The 15,709-nt window shown below is 41.1% G+C and overlaps 1 protein-coding gene and 1 non-coding gene across 3 annotated transcripts in view; both read left to right on the top strand.

Moving 5' to 3' along the window:
- megf6 (multiple EGF like domains 6) overlaps positions 1 to 15,709 on the top strand; it is a 57,497-nt gene that overhangs the window by 15,978 nt on the left and 25,810 nt on the right. For both annotated transcript variants that reach the window (XM_047593652.1, XM_047593653.1), the window contains exons 5-14: positions 3,728 to 3,850; positions 7,732 to 7,854; positions 9,282 to 9,407; positions 10,799 to 10,921; positions 11,538 to 11,660; positions 12,460 to 12,597; positions 12,717 to 12,839; positions 13,245 to 13,367; positions 13,457 to 13,714; positions 13,847 to 13,975. In XM_047593652.1, the coding sequence (XP_047449608.1) occupies positions 3,728 to 3,850; positions 7,732 to 7,854; positions 9,282 to 9,407; positions 10,799 to 10,921; positions 11,538 to 11,660; positions 12,460 to 12,597; positions 12,717 to 12,839; positions 13,245 to 13,367; positions 13,457 to 13,714; positions 13,847 to 13,975 (1,389 nt within the window). The remainder of the gene's footprint in view (positions 1 to 3,727; positions 3,851 to 7,731; positions 7,855 to 9,281; positions 9,408 to 10,798; positions 10,922 to 11,537; positions 11,661 to 12,459; positions 12,598 to 12,716; positions 12,840 to 13,244; positions 13,368 to 13,456; positions 13,715 to 13,846; positions 13,976 to 15,709) is intronic.
- Positions 15,335 to 15,407, top strand: trnaa-agc. Its single transcript has one exon. It is a non-coding gene; the product is annotated as a tRNA-Ala (tRNA).

Raw genomic sequence — 15,709 nt, 5'->3', positions numbered from 1 at the left:
CTGCCTGGCTGTTAGCATGTTAGCATCCCGTCCCTGTGGACGGATGCCACTGAGCCGGACGGACCCACTTCAGGGTTTAGTCTGTTGTGTTGTCAACAACCAGCTTGTCACAAATGATTTCAAATGATATAGCCGTCCTCCGTAAAATGCTAGAAATTTCACTATATTTCACTATCTGACTTAAACCATCTTTTCGCCGCTATTTTTCGCTATCCGTCTTTCTCTAGCTCTCCCTCTTTTCTCGTTCACGTCTACCTCCATGGGACTCACCGAGTTTAACAACCCCATGACGTCACGGGGTGTAGTACGGCAAGATGGCTGCGCCCATGCTAAGAAACAGAAAGGCTGCCGTATTTTCTCAGCTAACATTTGTCATGTGTGTTATATATTTTTGATAAGAGCGGAACCCCATCTATAAAATACTGTTAACTTGACTTAGTGCTTCGTTTCCCATTTAAGGACTTAAGCCAACATAGGAAATATTTTTGTGTTTCAGCTTTTTTGCCAAGAAAATATTTGTGTACATATGAATATATCTTACAAGTCACTGAATCTGTACTGAGAGTGTTTGGATTTTTCTATGTTACAGATATCATCTACTGGTGTAAATCACTGAGCTTCTTCTAAGGGTTTTCTTCTCTTGTCCGTCCAAGACCTAGATTAAACTTATTCTGTATATCAGTTTTAAAAGCTCAGTTATTTCAGTAATTCCAATTTCATTATTTGCTTTATTGCACAAGACCTTTAATCTCTCAAATGATATGTTCTATAGTTAAATCATGTCTTTAGGGGTTAGTCCAAGATCTATTGTGCAGCTGTTATCCTCTCATATTAAAACACTTTTTTGCACTTTTTTTTATGTCGACTGGATGACTGTTGGTTTAGGCCGTTAAATAAATAAATAGCTCTCCAAAGATGCTCTCTCTCTCTCTCTCTCTCTCTCTTTCTCTCTCTCTCAGTCTCTGCTCAGCATCTTGATGATGGTGACAAATGACCCTGAGCTAATATGGAGAGCTTGTTAAGACTCCCAGGAGCTGCTAGATCAAAGCAGGGGTGCGTAAAGAGGGGCAGGGCCTGAGGTTAAGAGTCTATGTCACTTCCCTTGATGAAAAATGCAGAGCAGGGTTGCATCTCTGAGTGCATCTGGGTGGGGTGGGGGGGGGGGGGGGGTGGGGTACTATAGGGTTAGACAGAATGTTTCTTGGATCCTTCCCAGTGAAGGGGAATGTGCTGAACGCAACAATACTGTGTAAGTAAAGGCCGAGGAAGGGTAATATAGACCAGAAGGCCAGGACAAGTCAAAAAAGCTGCAGTACACTTTATTCTGTACCTTTCATTTTGCTGAGGAAAACACTGCACATTACAAAGATCTGCAGCTGCACAAACACAGAACTATTTCTTAACTATTTCTAGTTTTCAGTGTATTACAACATATGATGCCTAAATGAAAATGCCTCAAACAAAGTCAGTCACTCCAGATGACCCAGATGACCCTGCATGCCCTTAGAAACCAAGTGTGGGTGTGGCCTGAAGAAGAAATATGGCGACCCATCCTTAGTTTCTGAGGTCCTGTAGAAATCTGCTGATTTTATTTATATTTAGTCTCTCTTCCTCTAGAAGAGAAGCGTCAGAGAATTATAGCATCTGCCATTTTTCTTGTGACTTGTCTCACCGACTGTTGAATACATAGCCCCACAGTATCACTTCATCATACATGGGGAAAGGTCGTGGCTGTAACTGTTCAGCAAAACTCATCCACTGATGTGCATCCCATCAAATAAAGTGATCTGAACCGGCTATTGATAATGCAGTGCACATGCTCAGCTGGAGACAATTTTGCTCCAATGACTGCCGTGGTTTTCGTGCCAGTAGCAAGCAGCAGCTCCTCACGTACAATATCTTTTTTTTCTTGTACATACTTGGTCCTATGCTTGCGTATGGAGACATTACAACAAATTTTATCTGAACAACAGAGGCTGTTTTTCATACCTTGCTATCTTTTTTTTTGTAGCCAAGTTATCTGTTGCTCCATGGGTATCCTGCTCCCCCTGGACCAATAGGAGAGTCCTGCCAACACCATTGTGCTTAACATGTTAAAATCTAAAACAGACTTTTTTTCTGGTTCTTAACAGAGATCCCATTGCTTAGATATGCTGCTCTTTGGCCGTACATTTAACTGAATATGCTTTAGATTAACTTTTACCTAAATACTAGGGACTAGGCAATACACCTCTAGTATTACGCACACAAAGCTGAAACTAATGATAACAACCTTAATTACAAGTTTGGTAATGATTAGATGCATTTCCTCCTTTATTAAAAAAAAGCCACAGGCTGTGGATAAATGTCTCAAAGTACCTGCAGTCTGATGTATGTGTGTGTTATACAGACAGGCTGCTTTGTTGTTTGTTTGCTTTCATCAACCTTCCAAACATCTCGTTTCTGTACAGCTTGCACTTTTCTTTTTTGTACTGTCTCCTGCCTGTTCTTTTCCAAATCACTTCTCCAAGCCGCGCCTCTGAAATTTCCTGTTATTGAAAAATAAACAAGCTATTGCTTAATGTACAACTAGAGGCCTCGTCAAATCCTTTTAACAGATGCAACACAATGCTAAATAACTTTCCATCTCAGGATTAGTCTTTGAACGAGAGGGTCTGTGCTATGTAATGAATTTCTCTGTCAGGATTGGAACCAGTCATATTACACTGTGTTATGTGTGCAAAGTTTGCTGTCACAAGCTTTAGACATCTTTGAAACTCACAAACCATTTGTTCTTGCAAAAGAAGCAAGAAACAGTTTCAGTTAGATGAAATCAAGTGGGACCTGAATGAATATTCATCCAGGAAACATGAACATTCAGGGGAATGACTTGACTCAGAAGAGCGATAAATTCAAAAGTGTGATAGTGTGAATCCCAGAAAGTAGATAATGACTGTCTAAATGTTGGTGGTGGAGAAGCAGATGACATTGGCAGCCAACTGGATGAGACCTCTGATGAAAAATGTCTAAGATGACCATGGAGAGGTGGAGATGGAGAGGAGGGGGTTACGCAATACGCAGGCTTAGGAGTGAGGCGAGCAGTTGGATGAAAGTTGTGATATAGAAATTCCTACATGAACTTTCACCTAAGCTTGACATCTGAATGCTGTCAGTAGAGAGCAGCAGACCTTTCTTGTTATAAATCCTTAGCCACTGATCAATCTTGTGTGGAAATAAAATAACAACAAAATGTGGGGGCCTTGGAGTTGAGGAGAGGGGCCTCTGTGTCATCCCACAGATACTCCATCAGTTCGGGATATAGTTCAACATCCTGCCCTGTTCATGTTTTTTTGAGTTGTTCCTAAAGCGTCACAGTTATAATAATTAAGCTGGCAGAATACAAAATGTAGGGAGATTCAAGGTATATGTTTTCCTTTTCTTCCTTTTCAACAGAATTATTTTGATCGTGAGGTTTTACATCATGGCATAGGCGTCATTTCTGTCACAGATATTGCCTTGCGAGGCAGCTGGATCCTGATAAAGCCGTAATAAGTAAAAACTCAATACCAGTAATTCTCATTGTTCTAAAAAAAGAAAGAACCAAACAACCCAGAAAGGAACCCTGCGAAGCGTGTGAAAGGTTAACTGAAAGGGTGCTCCGAACCTTTTCCTCCTCACAATTGTTTCAGCTGCGGCGTTTTGTGGAGTGTGCATTCTGTTAGTGAACCCTTTAATCCCTTTCTTTCAGATGTTAACGAATGTGAAGTGGGTGAAGGCGGCTGTGAGGGGTACTGTTGCAACACCATTGGCAGCTACTACTGCAAATGTCCTGAAGGCAGTAGACTGGGGCCAGATGGCAAGGCCTGTCACGGTAAGACGGACATCTGGACATAGCTTGTGTACACAAACGCAGACAGACTTTATTAGACTGTCTGCCCAGCTAAGGATGCAGTTGATGCTGAAGAGGACTGGTGTTTTATCAAACCAATATACCCAAAGTAATGCGTACTATATGGTTTTTCCCCTCTGGTAAGATTTTAAGAGTTTAGTGCAATCTACTGTAGGTCTTAGTTTTGCAGGAAACTTGCTAGCTGTCCATCATAAAAACTTTATTTATATTGTTGTCCGTCTAGACTTGAAAGAGAACATTTATCATGTTCACTTCTGTGGTGCAGCACTTTCCTGCCTCAATTTATCTTCAGTCTTGGTACTAGTAATTAAGTAATTCTGTTCAGTTTATTCAGTGCGATGAATATATATTATCTTTTTGACATTCCATATGATGACAGTGACAGGGTTTTTACATAGGCAGTAGTATTCCATTTATAATTCTCGTAACCACCTAAATCAGAACGGACTGCAGCGATCAGGAGACATTTGTGGGGCGGTGTAAACCACTGATAATCCATTCATTCAGGACCCTGTAAAGGCTTGATCTGATTGTTCCTCTCTAGATGGAACAAAGACATTCTTTCTGTGCATGTTCCTTCCTCGTGGGCTAAATATCAGACGCCATGAAGAGTTTCCAGGAGGGACAGAAGTCTGGCAGTGTTTGAAAGATGCATTCGTTTGAAAAGAAGAGCAAAGCTGGAATCTATGAGGCTGAAAGCGTGGCTCCACCATGGTTGTCTCCTCCCATTATTACTTCAGTGTTGTCACTAACGTTGGGGGAGAAATTTCTCCGTCTGGAACATATTGATGCTTCATGTAAACAGTTAAGTTAAAGTTTCTAATGAAAATAATATCAATCTGACTGATGAATTATCATCTGTCTCTAGCTCTGGTAGAACAGACGCATCAGTCACATCACCTCTATTATTATTTTTTACTTCACCCTTACTTTAATCTTTACATCAACACTGTATGTTATGTATTTATCTGTTTACCTTCATCTACAGCAGAGCATCTATAAAGGCACAGTATCAGAGTAGGCTGCTGACACAGTCATTTACATGACCAGTGCCTTGCAGATCTGTTGAGCATTTTCCATTCACAGTAAAATAACTCACAGCCCACTAGTGGTCACACACCCTGCAGTGTACTCTTAATACTTACCTTTACTTTAGTATACATGATAAAACACAAGCCTATGACAGTTTTACTCTGTCACGCTAAATATATATATATATTCGTTATTTTGTCCAGTTTTCAGTAAAGCAGTGCTCCCACATGTTCACTGTGCTGCTTACATTCATGTAAAATGAATGTAAGCTAAATATTAGTTGAAGCCCATCAGTGGGAATAAATTCTGCAAAAGTATTTCTTAATGTTAGGGTTACATTTAAATTCTCTGCCGAATGTTGACCTACTTACAGCCTACTTATCCGTCTAGACTTCAAACTGTAATGAACAGCAACACTGGCAATGCTGCTTTCTAAAACCCTTCTTGGACAACATGCAGTGTCGGGCGCTGTGGCCCATTTGTTCTTAAGAGCTACAGGTGTGAACAAGTGCCCCTGACCTCTAACCTCTAAGACAGGATATTGTCACTGTGTAATAATTTAAAGCCTTAGAGGAGAACTGGAGAAGTCAAACGGAAGCAACTTCAGCAGCTGTGAAGTTCTTCTTTTATGGGAATTGTACGTGTGGTCGTATTTATGGGAAAGACAGAGAGTTTGACTTTAAACTATAACAGAAACAAAAACACAGTTGCTTCTGGACTCTGTTTTATGTGACTTTTAAAGACATCAGTGGCACTGATGGGAACCGAGACCAAAGTGAGACAAGAGCTGTACGATGTTAAGCTAATGCCATCATTTGAAAGGGTGAATTTTTTTTTTTTTTTAAAGTTGAAGATGTTTGAAACCTATCCTTCTGCACAGCTGCAACTCTCCCTACACATTTAGTTTATTGTTAAGATTTGTCACTGTTCTGTCCCCGTGCATTGGTTTGTTTTTTAGGTTTGAAATTGACAGACCATATCACTGATGACTAAAAGGCAGCTGACATGCAGTGGACGCACTAACCACACGGACATTCTAACTGTAGACAACGTTTTAAAAAAATACCTTTCAAACACTGTGTTTCAGCGTTTCCTCTTTAGTTTCTGTTGTTGTAGCATTCTGACCACCTGTTGAATTTGTTCCTTTTGTGTCACTAAAGCAGTGCTCCCACACGTTCACTGTGCCACTTTGTCTAATTGTAGACGCTGGCTCAGCAGCTCAGCTTAGAGCCAGATACACGATACTGTTCAGACCTCTTGCCCCCTGACCTCCAGCACCACCACCACTCACTGCCCTGCTCCCGCACGCACCACCTCACCCAAGGGTGAAAAGCTGCCATTGTATGTCGCCCGTTGAAACCCTTTCACATGAGGAGTATAAGTATATTAACCTCGACAATCCTCCCTCTGCGTCTGTTGTTATGCATGCTGTGCCTTCTCCACAATAACTCTGTGTTTTAAACTACAAAAGAGCACCAGTTCACAGGCAGTCGTATAATGAGCACTGGTTTCATGAAGTTGTCGAGATAAACTGGCACAAAGTATTCATTTCCTTGACTTGATCATGCTAATCTTCTGAGTGGGATTCATAAAGACTTCTTTTAATGCGGCAAGGCCTGCACTTTGACACCCCTCCTCCTCTTAGCTCAGTTAATAGACACAACATCATTACAACAGATTTGAGATCATTTTGGAGAGGGCTGTTCCCACGAGCGTACCAGAGAGGCGAGAATGCAAAAAGAGAAAATGAACATAGACACGCAATCTGTTAAAAAGTGATTTGTAATATTTGCACCGCTTGGGAAGCGCTCTGACCTCAGAGGAACGGTAGTGTTGTGCTAGCTCAAATAAACTGAAACACATGTTCCTTAAAAAAATAAAAATATTGCAACAATTTACTGCACACATCTCTACTGTCACCACAAGTGTGAGTGGAAAAGTCAGAGACGACAACTGGGAGGAGGTTAGGAGGATGTGTGATGTGTTGTCCAGATGTGTAGTAAAGGCTGATTGTCCTTGAATGGGGTGTTCAGGTATGTTGACAGCTTGCTTCTGTGTCCGTGGGACAGAAGACTGAGTCAGACACACATGCAGCCATATGGACCCTCTACTGAGGAGCTGTGCAGGAAACAAATTGATTGCATGCACACTGCCACATAAGCAGAGTTTCCAGTCAGAGCACAGAGTCACTGTGGAATTGCTGCTGTAGCAAGTGGCTGTTCAGTGTCTTGAAAGCTGCATTAACTTGCCAATATAGAGAGAATCTATGGAAACGTAATGTTTGTATATTAATATGAGGTTTTATGTTTCCTCTAACTTGAAATAGTGTTGTAATTCAACTCTTTATTTGCTAATTCAATTGCTTTCCAATTTCCTGGTTTTGGCTCACTGCAAATGGAATGCTTAATTAGACCACCTCAAGGCTGGATGTGAGATTTTATAAAGGATGTATTAAATGCATCATTTATTGAATGCTCAATTTAGGGTTTCGTTGTTTTCCCGCAATCGCCAAGATTGTCTGTGTGTCATTGTCCAGCGAAGCTCCAGTTTATGATCCAAAACAAGATTAAAGAACAGAAGCTGTTTATGTGGGCTTCTAAATTGGCTGTATTCCTAACTAGCATGCTCGTAAACGAAATGCTTCACACAGTCAGAGGCAGGCCGGCCTTTCTCACAAGTCAGATCTTTAAGAATCTTTAAGAAGTGGTTCGTAGTTTTGCACAGAGTTCCTGATACACAAATAAATCATGCATGAACAGATATAACTAACGTCATGTTGTATGTGTTTGTGTGTTGATATGTGTGTTCAGACGTAAATGAGTGCGAGGAACTCAACGGAGGATGCCAACAAACATGTGTCAACACACCAGGCTCTTACCACTGTGAGTGCAGTGAAGGATTCCGCATGCACAACGACGGTCGGACCTGTATCGGTAAGCAGTAAACCAAAGTATTTATGCTGATTATTTTCTTCTACCCGTCCCAACACACTGACTTTTCCCACATCATCACAATAAACCTGTAATGTGATTAGAGTAAATTAGCTCTTAAAAACATACTTTGACTTTTTTACTACTGGCTTTCTTGCCAAGAGTGAGATGAAAACATTGATATCACTCTCCTTGTTTTCTATTCCTGGAGCCAGCAGCCAGTTAGCTGAGCATGAAAACTCAATGCACAAGTACCATCAGCAAAAACAGACTGACTTTTGGAGTTCTTATAGTACTGCACTATAAGACCCATTGAATCAACTTTTATAAACGGTACAGACTAAGGTTGGTAGCAGTCCCTAAGTGAACTCAATGTCATTTAATCTCTATGTCTTTTTAATTTATCATGTTTGAAATTTGTACTTAAACCGATAGACAAGAATATGGCATCAGTCTCTGCTATACAGTATATCAAAAATATTTAGTATTCAGTTTTCTCTTTTATTTTAACACTTAACTGACACAAATATTATAGATTATCAATGTATTAACGCTACCATTAACCCTGGCTGCAGGAGCGTATGAGTTTTTCCCACGTGGCCAGAGGTTAGTGGCCTGCAGCGAACATGTGGTCCATTTTGGTTCCTGGGAGACTTGTTCGACACACTCTCGGTTTGTTTCTAAAGTGGCCTTGTCCAGTGAGAAAGAGCACATGGGGAATATCTGCACATAAATCTATAAAAATAGTACTTATGAGTACAATGTCGAGGCTCACTGAATATTCTGTAGTAATCTTGTGAGAGGTATTGACATGATTTATAAGGTAATAGGTGAGGTGGTAAAATACTTTTGTCTCTCTTTTAGCACCATAAAACCTGCTGGTAATGAGAGAGTTTCATTCCTGCTGAAAATTTGTATTCCTCAGGTTCCTCTGTATTCCTCTGCATATTTCTCAATACTCTCATTTGCCAACAGCTTCGTGTTAAAGGGATACGTATGGAGGCAGCGGGATGGCTAATTGTGTCTGCTGAAGTCATCAGTGCTAAAAAACAGCCGTTCTTTCAGTTTTACAGCTGCCCTGTGTCCTCATGTCTGCGTTTAGAGCACCCAAGGCGTACGGCTAATATTCAGATTTGGCACATCATTAAGTCACAGGAATAGGAGGATGGAAAGATCATTAAAAAGTAACCAGGGATATTCATTGGACCTGGACTGAACATCACTTTCCTGCCTTTACCCAAGTGTTTTCCATGGTTATACGGCTGTGGATTTTGAGCCGTGAAAACCATTTGGGATTGCCAACTAATTCAATTATACCTGTTGTCCTTTGTGAATTGCTATAACTGATGTAAGTTTCACTGCCGTTAAATCTGTAATTGGATATGCCTATTCATCATTTACTGTATACTTCTGTCTGGTTTACTTTAAAGCTGTGAAGTCTTGTGCGGTGCTGAATGGTGGATGTGAACACAGGTGTGTGGACATGGGGAACAACCGCTACAAATGTGAATGTCGTAAGAACTACCAGCTAAGGAGAGATGGGAGGCACTGTAAATGTAAGTCACTACCCAACAACACTGATCATAACCCGTCATGGTTTGAATACTGTATTTCATAATCTATTGGATAAATACACTTATGTCACTAAAGCAGGTTATCGTCCTGAGCTGCAACATGAACCAAGTGACAGCACAATAATGATTTGGCTGCTTCTTATGGTGGTGGCACAGCAGTGTGGTGGTTAGCACTGATGCCTCACAGCAAGAAGGTTCTGTGTTTGAAACCATTGAAGTAGCTTTGGAAACTGCAGGATTTCAAAATGTTTTACTAGGGATCTTTAGATATCATAACCAGATTTTCCGGATGGGAAGCTGTTTCTGTGCAGTTTCTCAATATGAACCTGAGGCAGCAGATGGTTTGTTACACAGAGTCGTCTGGGAGTCGTCTCATCCTTGGAAACTGTTTGGAAAAGGGCAAGCACCTATAAAAAAAGAAAAAGAAAACTTGGCAGGTGATGAACCACCTGTATTTCACCGTCTGTCACAGATTTATTAAGCTTCTCATTCAGTCATGTCTTCTTCATGGTGAATATAAACAATTAACATAAAAAATGGACTTCCTTGAAGACGTTTCACCTGTTATCCTAGATGCTCCTTCTGATCAGGAGCCTTTTGCAAAAGAAAGTGCTGGAGGGGGAACATGTAAACATCTCCGCTCTCATAAAGAAGGCTCAGCAGTGTCTCCATTTCCTGAGAGTACTCAAGGAAGAACAACCTAGACAGGAAGCTGCTGCTGGCCTTCTACCACTCCTCCACTGAGAGCCTGCTGATGTGTGTCCACATGGTACGGGAGCTGCACCGGTGCGTACAGAGCAAGGCTGCCCCCTCCCCTCCCGGATGGATCTAGACCACACGGTGCCTCTGCAGAGCTCGCAATGTCATGAAGGACAGTTCAAACCCCAGTTCTCAGCTGTTTCAGCTGTTCCCCTGTAGGAGGTGCTACAAATACATCAGAGCTCGGATAAATGGACTGAAAAAACGTTTCTTTCTGAGAGCCATCACCACCCTGAACTCCAACACGCTACAGTCCAAATCTGTCAACGTATTATATGCTGCTATGATGCTGATTCTGTTTAATCTGTTTTTAACCTTGTGCAATACATGTTTACGTTTTTAACATTGCCATTACCTATAAAATCTAATTTCATCATTTTTTTGTATTCTCAATATTTTGAGTATCATAACTTTCTCTTCTATTGATCTCACAAATCTCACATCAATCTGAGAATCAGAGGTAGCACGCACGCAAGTTAAATTTACACATTACTCTGGAACTGAGGATTAAAACTTTCCTCAAAAAGCTCTCGGGTTAGCTGACCTGGCTTTTGATTTTGTGTATGTGCGTCTTTTGTTTTGTTTCTCTGTTTGTGTGTGTGTGGGTGTGTTAGTGAGAGACCCCTGTGAGGAGAGGAACGGAGGCTGTGAGCAGCTGTGTGTTCCTGAGGACGGCCGAGTTCACTGCAGCTGCAGACCTGGTTTTACTCTGGCTGGAGATGGCAAGAAGTGTGAAGGTGTGAAGGAATCACACACACGCACACAGCGGTCCTGTTCCATACCAAATATTGCGTTCTTCTCCATGAAACGCTCACAAAACAACCACGATCCATTGTACGCTTCCTCTGCTCAACCTAGAGAGGAGAGTAAAGTAACCTGAACACTGACAAAGTCTTTTCAGAAATCAAACATCTTTTACGTGGCTGCACAGTTTAGAGGATTAGAGGTTAGAGGATTTAACCTTTGCTGCAGTCAGTTACTTATTTCTCTTCATATCTACCTCTACTGATCCATATAACCTGACAGCTAAAATATATCATAAATATATCATAAAAGGACTCTAGGTTTGTGTGTGTCTTATGTATTTTAAGTCTCAACTTCTACTTGGAGAAGAGGGTCAGGATATTTATTTCTGGTAGATAATGAGGTCAAGAAAGCATATCAATTCTAAGAACACTGAAATGTTCTGGACCTTTACTGTGACCTTTAGACATACAATTGTGTTAATGATGAGGTCTTTGACACAATCTTTTTGCCATCACGACCTAAGCTCAAGTAAGTTTTGTTTTCCTTTTAATTTTGTGTGCCTGTCCTTATCTGCAGCATCTGTTCATCTGTGTCTCACTCCTTCAGACATTGATGAGTGCAGTTCCAGCCTCGCCAAGTGCTCCCACGGTTGTGTCAACATGCTGGGTTCCTTTAGCTGCGTGTGTCATCCGGGTTTTGAACTCGGTGCTGATGGCAAACAGTGCTACCGTAAGTAAAGACAGTTGAAATGTAATCAATTCACACATTCCTCCTGCTGCAGGGTGGGTATTTTTGTCATTTTTTTAAAATAAGAAAATCAAATCAACTGTCAAGTCGAGACGACAAACACGTAGCTTATAATTTCATTTTGCAACACTGCAACTATACATTAACAATTGATTTTTATGGTGACAAACTTTTTTCCTCTGTTTATATAAAACTTATCAGTGTTTTTAGTTTCTTGTGTGCCTCCATTCTAATGTGTCTGCACTCCAGCGTTACCAGGAAAGAGAAACAGCTGGATAAGGAATATTAAATAGTTAAACATTCTTGAATTATTTTTCACTTCATGACTGCAAAAGAAACACAAATAGAACTCTGACACAGTGCTGCTGGCCTTTAATTTACATGCATGCTTGCAATTCATGAATTTTCCTCTCCTTGAAAACATCATGGGTTTTAAGGAGTCATATGGAACACGGATGAGGTGACACACCTCATAGAAAACATCCAAATCCATGTCCACTCTAAATTCTTTACATTCCTATTAGCTACAGCATGTAGGTCAAGCACTTAGAAAGCAGATAGAAACATGTTTCACCCTTCTAATATCATAATCATAATGTAAAACTCTACCCCAACTCTGTGCTTCATAATGGATTTATTCCTCTTCTCATCTATTGCCAGTAATTTCTACTGTGGGACAAACCAAAATAAGTCCCATTAGCTAGAAATGCCACACAGCATTGTCCCTATGGTTCAGCTCTGCTTGTGTACCCTACGTATGGTTTTACCCCTTCACATCCAGGCATTGAGATGGAGATTGTGAACAGCTGTGAGAAGAACAATGGAGGTTGCTCTCATCATTGTGAACACACCACCAATGGTCCGCTCTGCTCTTGCAACCATGGCTATCAGCTGGACCAAGACAGGAAGACCTGTGTAGGTAAGACCTCCTATCAATGGCTCTGACTTCTTTATTCCCCTTCTTGATTCTCTGCTTCTGTCTTTCAGGCTATCGACATGATAAAGACAAGCTCTCTAACGTTTTTTTGCCTTCCTCAGACAGTAATGAGTGCATCAGTGAGGAGTCCTGCTGCAGCCACTTCTGTAGAAACTACCCAGGCGGCTATGAGTGCAGCTGCAGAGCTGGCCACAGACTAAACCCAGATGGCTGCGGCTGCGATGGTAAGAGAGCAACGATTGTTAGCAGATTACCTGGTCTGGTGCTTTTTATTGTTTTCTGTGTTGTGGAAAAGCTGTGCAGGACGCAGATTCCTAAAGCACATTTGCAACGTGATTGCTAGGAAATTAAGGCTTTCAAGGCCATTCCATAACAAAAACCAGAACTTTTTAGCTCACAAATGAGCTAAGTTACAGTGTATTGCCGGAGGGGATGAAGATTTTAAATCCAACAAAGACAATAGGGTAAAGTGAAAGAACTCACAAGGTGAACCTGAGCTTACTTCAACGCCACCTGTCCACCACAGACTAATGTGTCACAAACAACCTGCATCTAATGCTACATGTGAATCATGTTTTATTCTTTAATCTTTATTCTGTGTGAGCTTTATTTGCATTTTCTTCTGTTAGACGTCGATGAGTGCCTGGCAGAGACCTCAGGCTGTGAACACTACTGCGTCAACACCCTGGGAACATATGAGTGTTTTTGTAGACTGGGATTCCGCTTGGATCAGGACCAGCACTCATGCATCTGTGAGTAACAGTTGTGTTTCTGGCTCTATTTAATATTGAACAATGAACAGAAATGAGGCATTTTATCACGACCCTGATGTTGTGTGTAGCTCTGTACGGCAGAGATCTGGAGGAGGAAGAGGAATATGAGGAAGAGGAGGAGGAGCAGCTGGAAGATGACAGATTACCAGACCTACTGTTCCTTAGGGCTCCTCAGCTCCTGCAGTACACAGCAGCCCTGCACTCCCGTTATGACGGCGGTGATGATGATGATGATGATGTTGACAGTAGTCATACTGGTGACAATGAAAAAGAATTAGAGATCCAGAGAGAGCGAAGGGGTGAGCTTAGACTGGACAGCCACATAGGTACGGTAAACAGCAAAAATAATGAAACTGACCTACATGTCTGGTCAAATCAATATTAGTTCCTATTAAATCTTAAGAGCACTTGCTGTGAAAAGGAAATTCTCAGACTCAGACCATTTCTCTTTTTTTCAGTGTGTCTAGATGGCTCATTTGGGGATGAGTGCAGTGTGAGCTGTGAAGACTGTGCAAATGGAGCGTGCAGTGAAAACAGAGACCGATGTGATTGTTCACCCGGCTGGACGGGGCTCATCTGCAATGAGAGTAAGGATTGTTAATCTGCCTTTGCATTTAGGTACTGAGTGTTAAAACTATTCTTTACAACAAAAACTAGCAGTTGTTTGACAATTGTAGAAATTTGAGACATAGATGTGATGATTGAATGTCATACTGGTCTGTTGTATAAGCGACCACAGCAGGTATTTATGGAGAGAGTCTTGATGAGTGAATGAGACACCTGGGGCTGGAGGAGAGTAGCCATGCCCAGTGCACACACACAGAACACAGACCGGGGCGACAAACGTGTAGATCAAACAGACAGGGGAAGACTGACAACACACACAGGGAAAGGAGGGGCTGCCATGACGAATCATGACACTCAGGGACAGCTGGTATAAATGGGCTAATAGGGCTAAGCACACAAAAAAGATGATACAATTATTTTTAAACGGATTGCTTTCAATTTTGGTGAAACAAATGGTTGCAACAGAATATATAGAAAAATATAGAATATCTCTAAACGGGCTGAGTTTTTTCAGCCCCAGTGCTTACAGTCCACTTTCATTCATTTCATTCTTGTAAGTGATTGACAGGTGTCATGTCACGCCCCCATCATTCACTGATCATTTGGGTTTAATCCAGTCAGCTCTCAGACTATTGACTGATCTGTCAAAAGTGCTGCTGGTGCCAGAGGGAGAAGAAGATCAGCTATAGCGGCGTTAGCATGAACCAGGTGGATACTTGATTTCTAATCCATTTTCCTCTATGTCCTTGGAGGAAAAGTTGGAAGTTAAGAAACTTCAAATAACTCAAAGGGACAAAGGACAAAATCGTAAGTTTCGTGTTTCTCGGTTTGAACGAAATGACTGGTTAACGACGAAGTGTAGCTGAAAATTCACTGCTCTGTTTTCCCTACTTGCTTTTTGGAGGAGATACGCCATGGAGCCAACCAGGAATTGTGAATTTGAAACGTTTGTTGGACAAAATTAGAAATCCACATGGGACATTGGGGTTCAAGTCCCGGTCTGGACAGACTCATCCTTGCACTAATGTTTTCAATAGTGCAATGTTGGTTGTCATAGTTTCAGTAAGTGAAGAGTTTCAGCTAAAGCTACATAATTAAAGTTATTTAATATTTTGTTAAAATTTCTCAGAAGTTGCACTTTTTTATTTCACATATTTTGCATGAAAACACAAACTGTTAAAAATGTCTGTTTTAAATATCAGCCTTATGATTATGCATGAAGAAGTGACTGAATAGGACAACACCTTGCAGGTAATTGAGGGTAAAATGAAATCGATCCCTCTCTAGCATCACCTCTTGCTGGTTGTTTTGATTTATCATTCCATTCGCCTTTTAGTGTTTTCATATGGGCGAATAGCTTGAACAAAATCGTTCCATATGGGGGATTAGCTCAAATGGTAGAGCGCTTGCTTAGCATGCAAGAGGTAGCGGGATCGATGCCCGCATCCTCCAAGCAAACTTTTCAGAATCTCCCCAGTGTGGATCAATAAAGTGTGATCTTATCTTGTATTGTGATATTCTACTGTCTCAGGTTCAAACTCCACATTGTTTTCTTTGATTTGAGTCGCAGCTTGTCATTAAGGGGTGATTTAAAAAAGTATAGTGTATCTGTAATTGATGTAACTGTGTGTATTGTAGGTGATGTTCCTTTTGCTGCTGTGTTAACTATTTAATTGGTATCATGCATTTGTTAGCCCACCTACCAGACTTCACCACCAGCTGCCACTGATGAGACTATAATGTTCAGATCACAT

The sequence above is a fragment of the Mugil cephalus genome, chromosome 9 (genome assembly GCF_022458985.1).
Source record: "Mugil cephalus isolate CIBA_MC_2020 chromosome 9, CIBA_Mcephalus_1.1, whole genome shotgun sequence".
Lineage (NCBI taxonomy): Eukaryota > Metazoa > Chordata > Actinopteri > Mugiliformes > Mugilidae > Mugil > Mugil cephalus.
The sequence above is the reverse complement of the archived record's forward strand: the minus strand, read 5'-3'. Positions and strand labels throughout refer to the sequence as shown.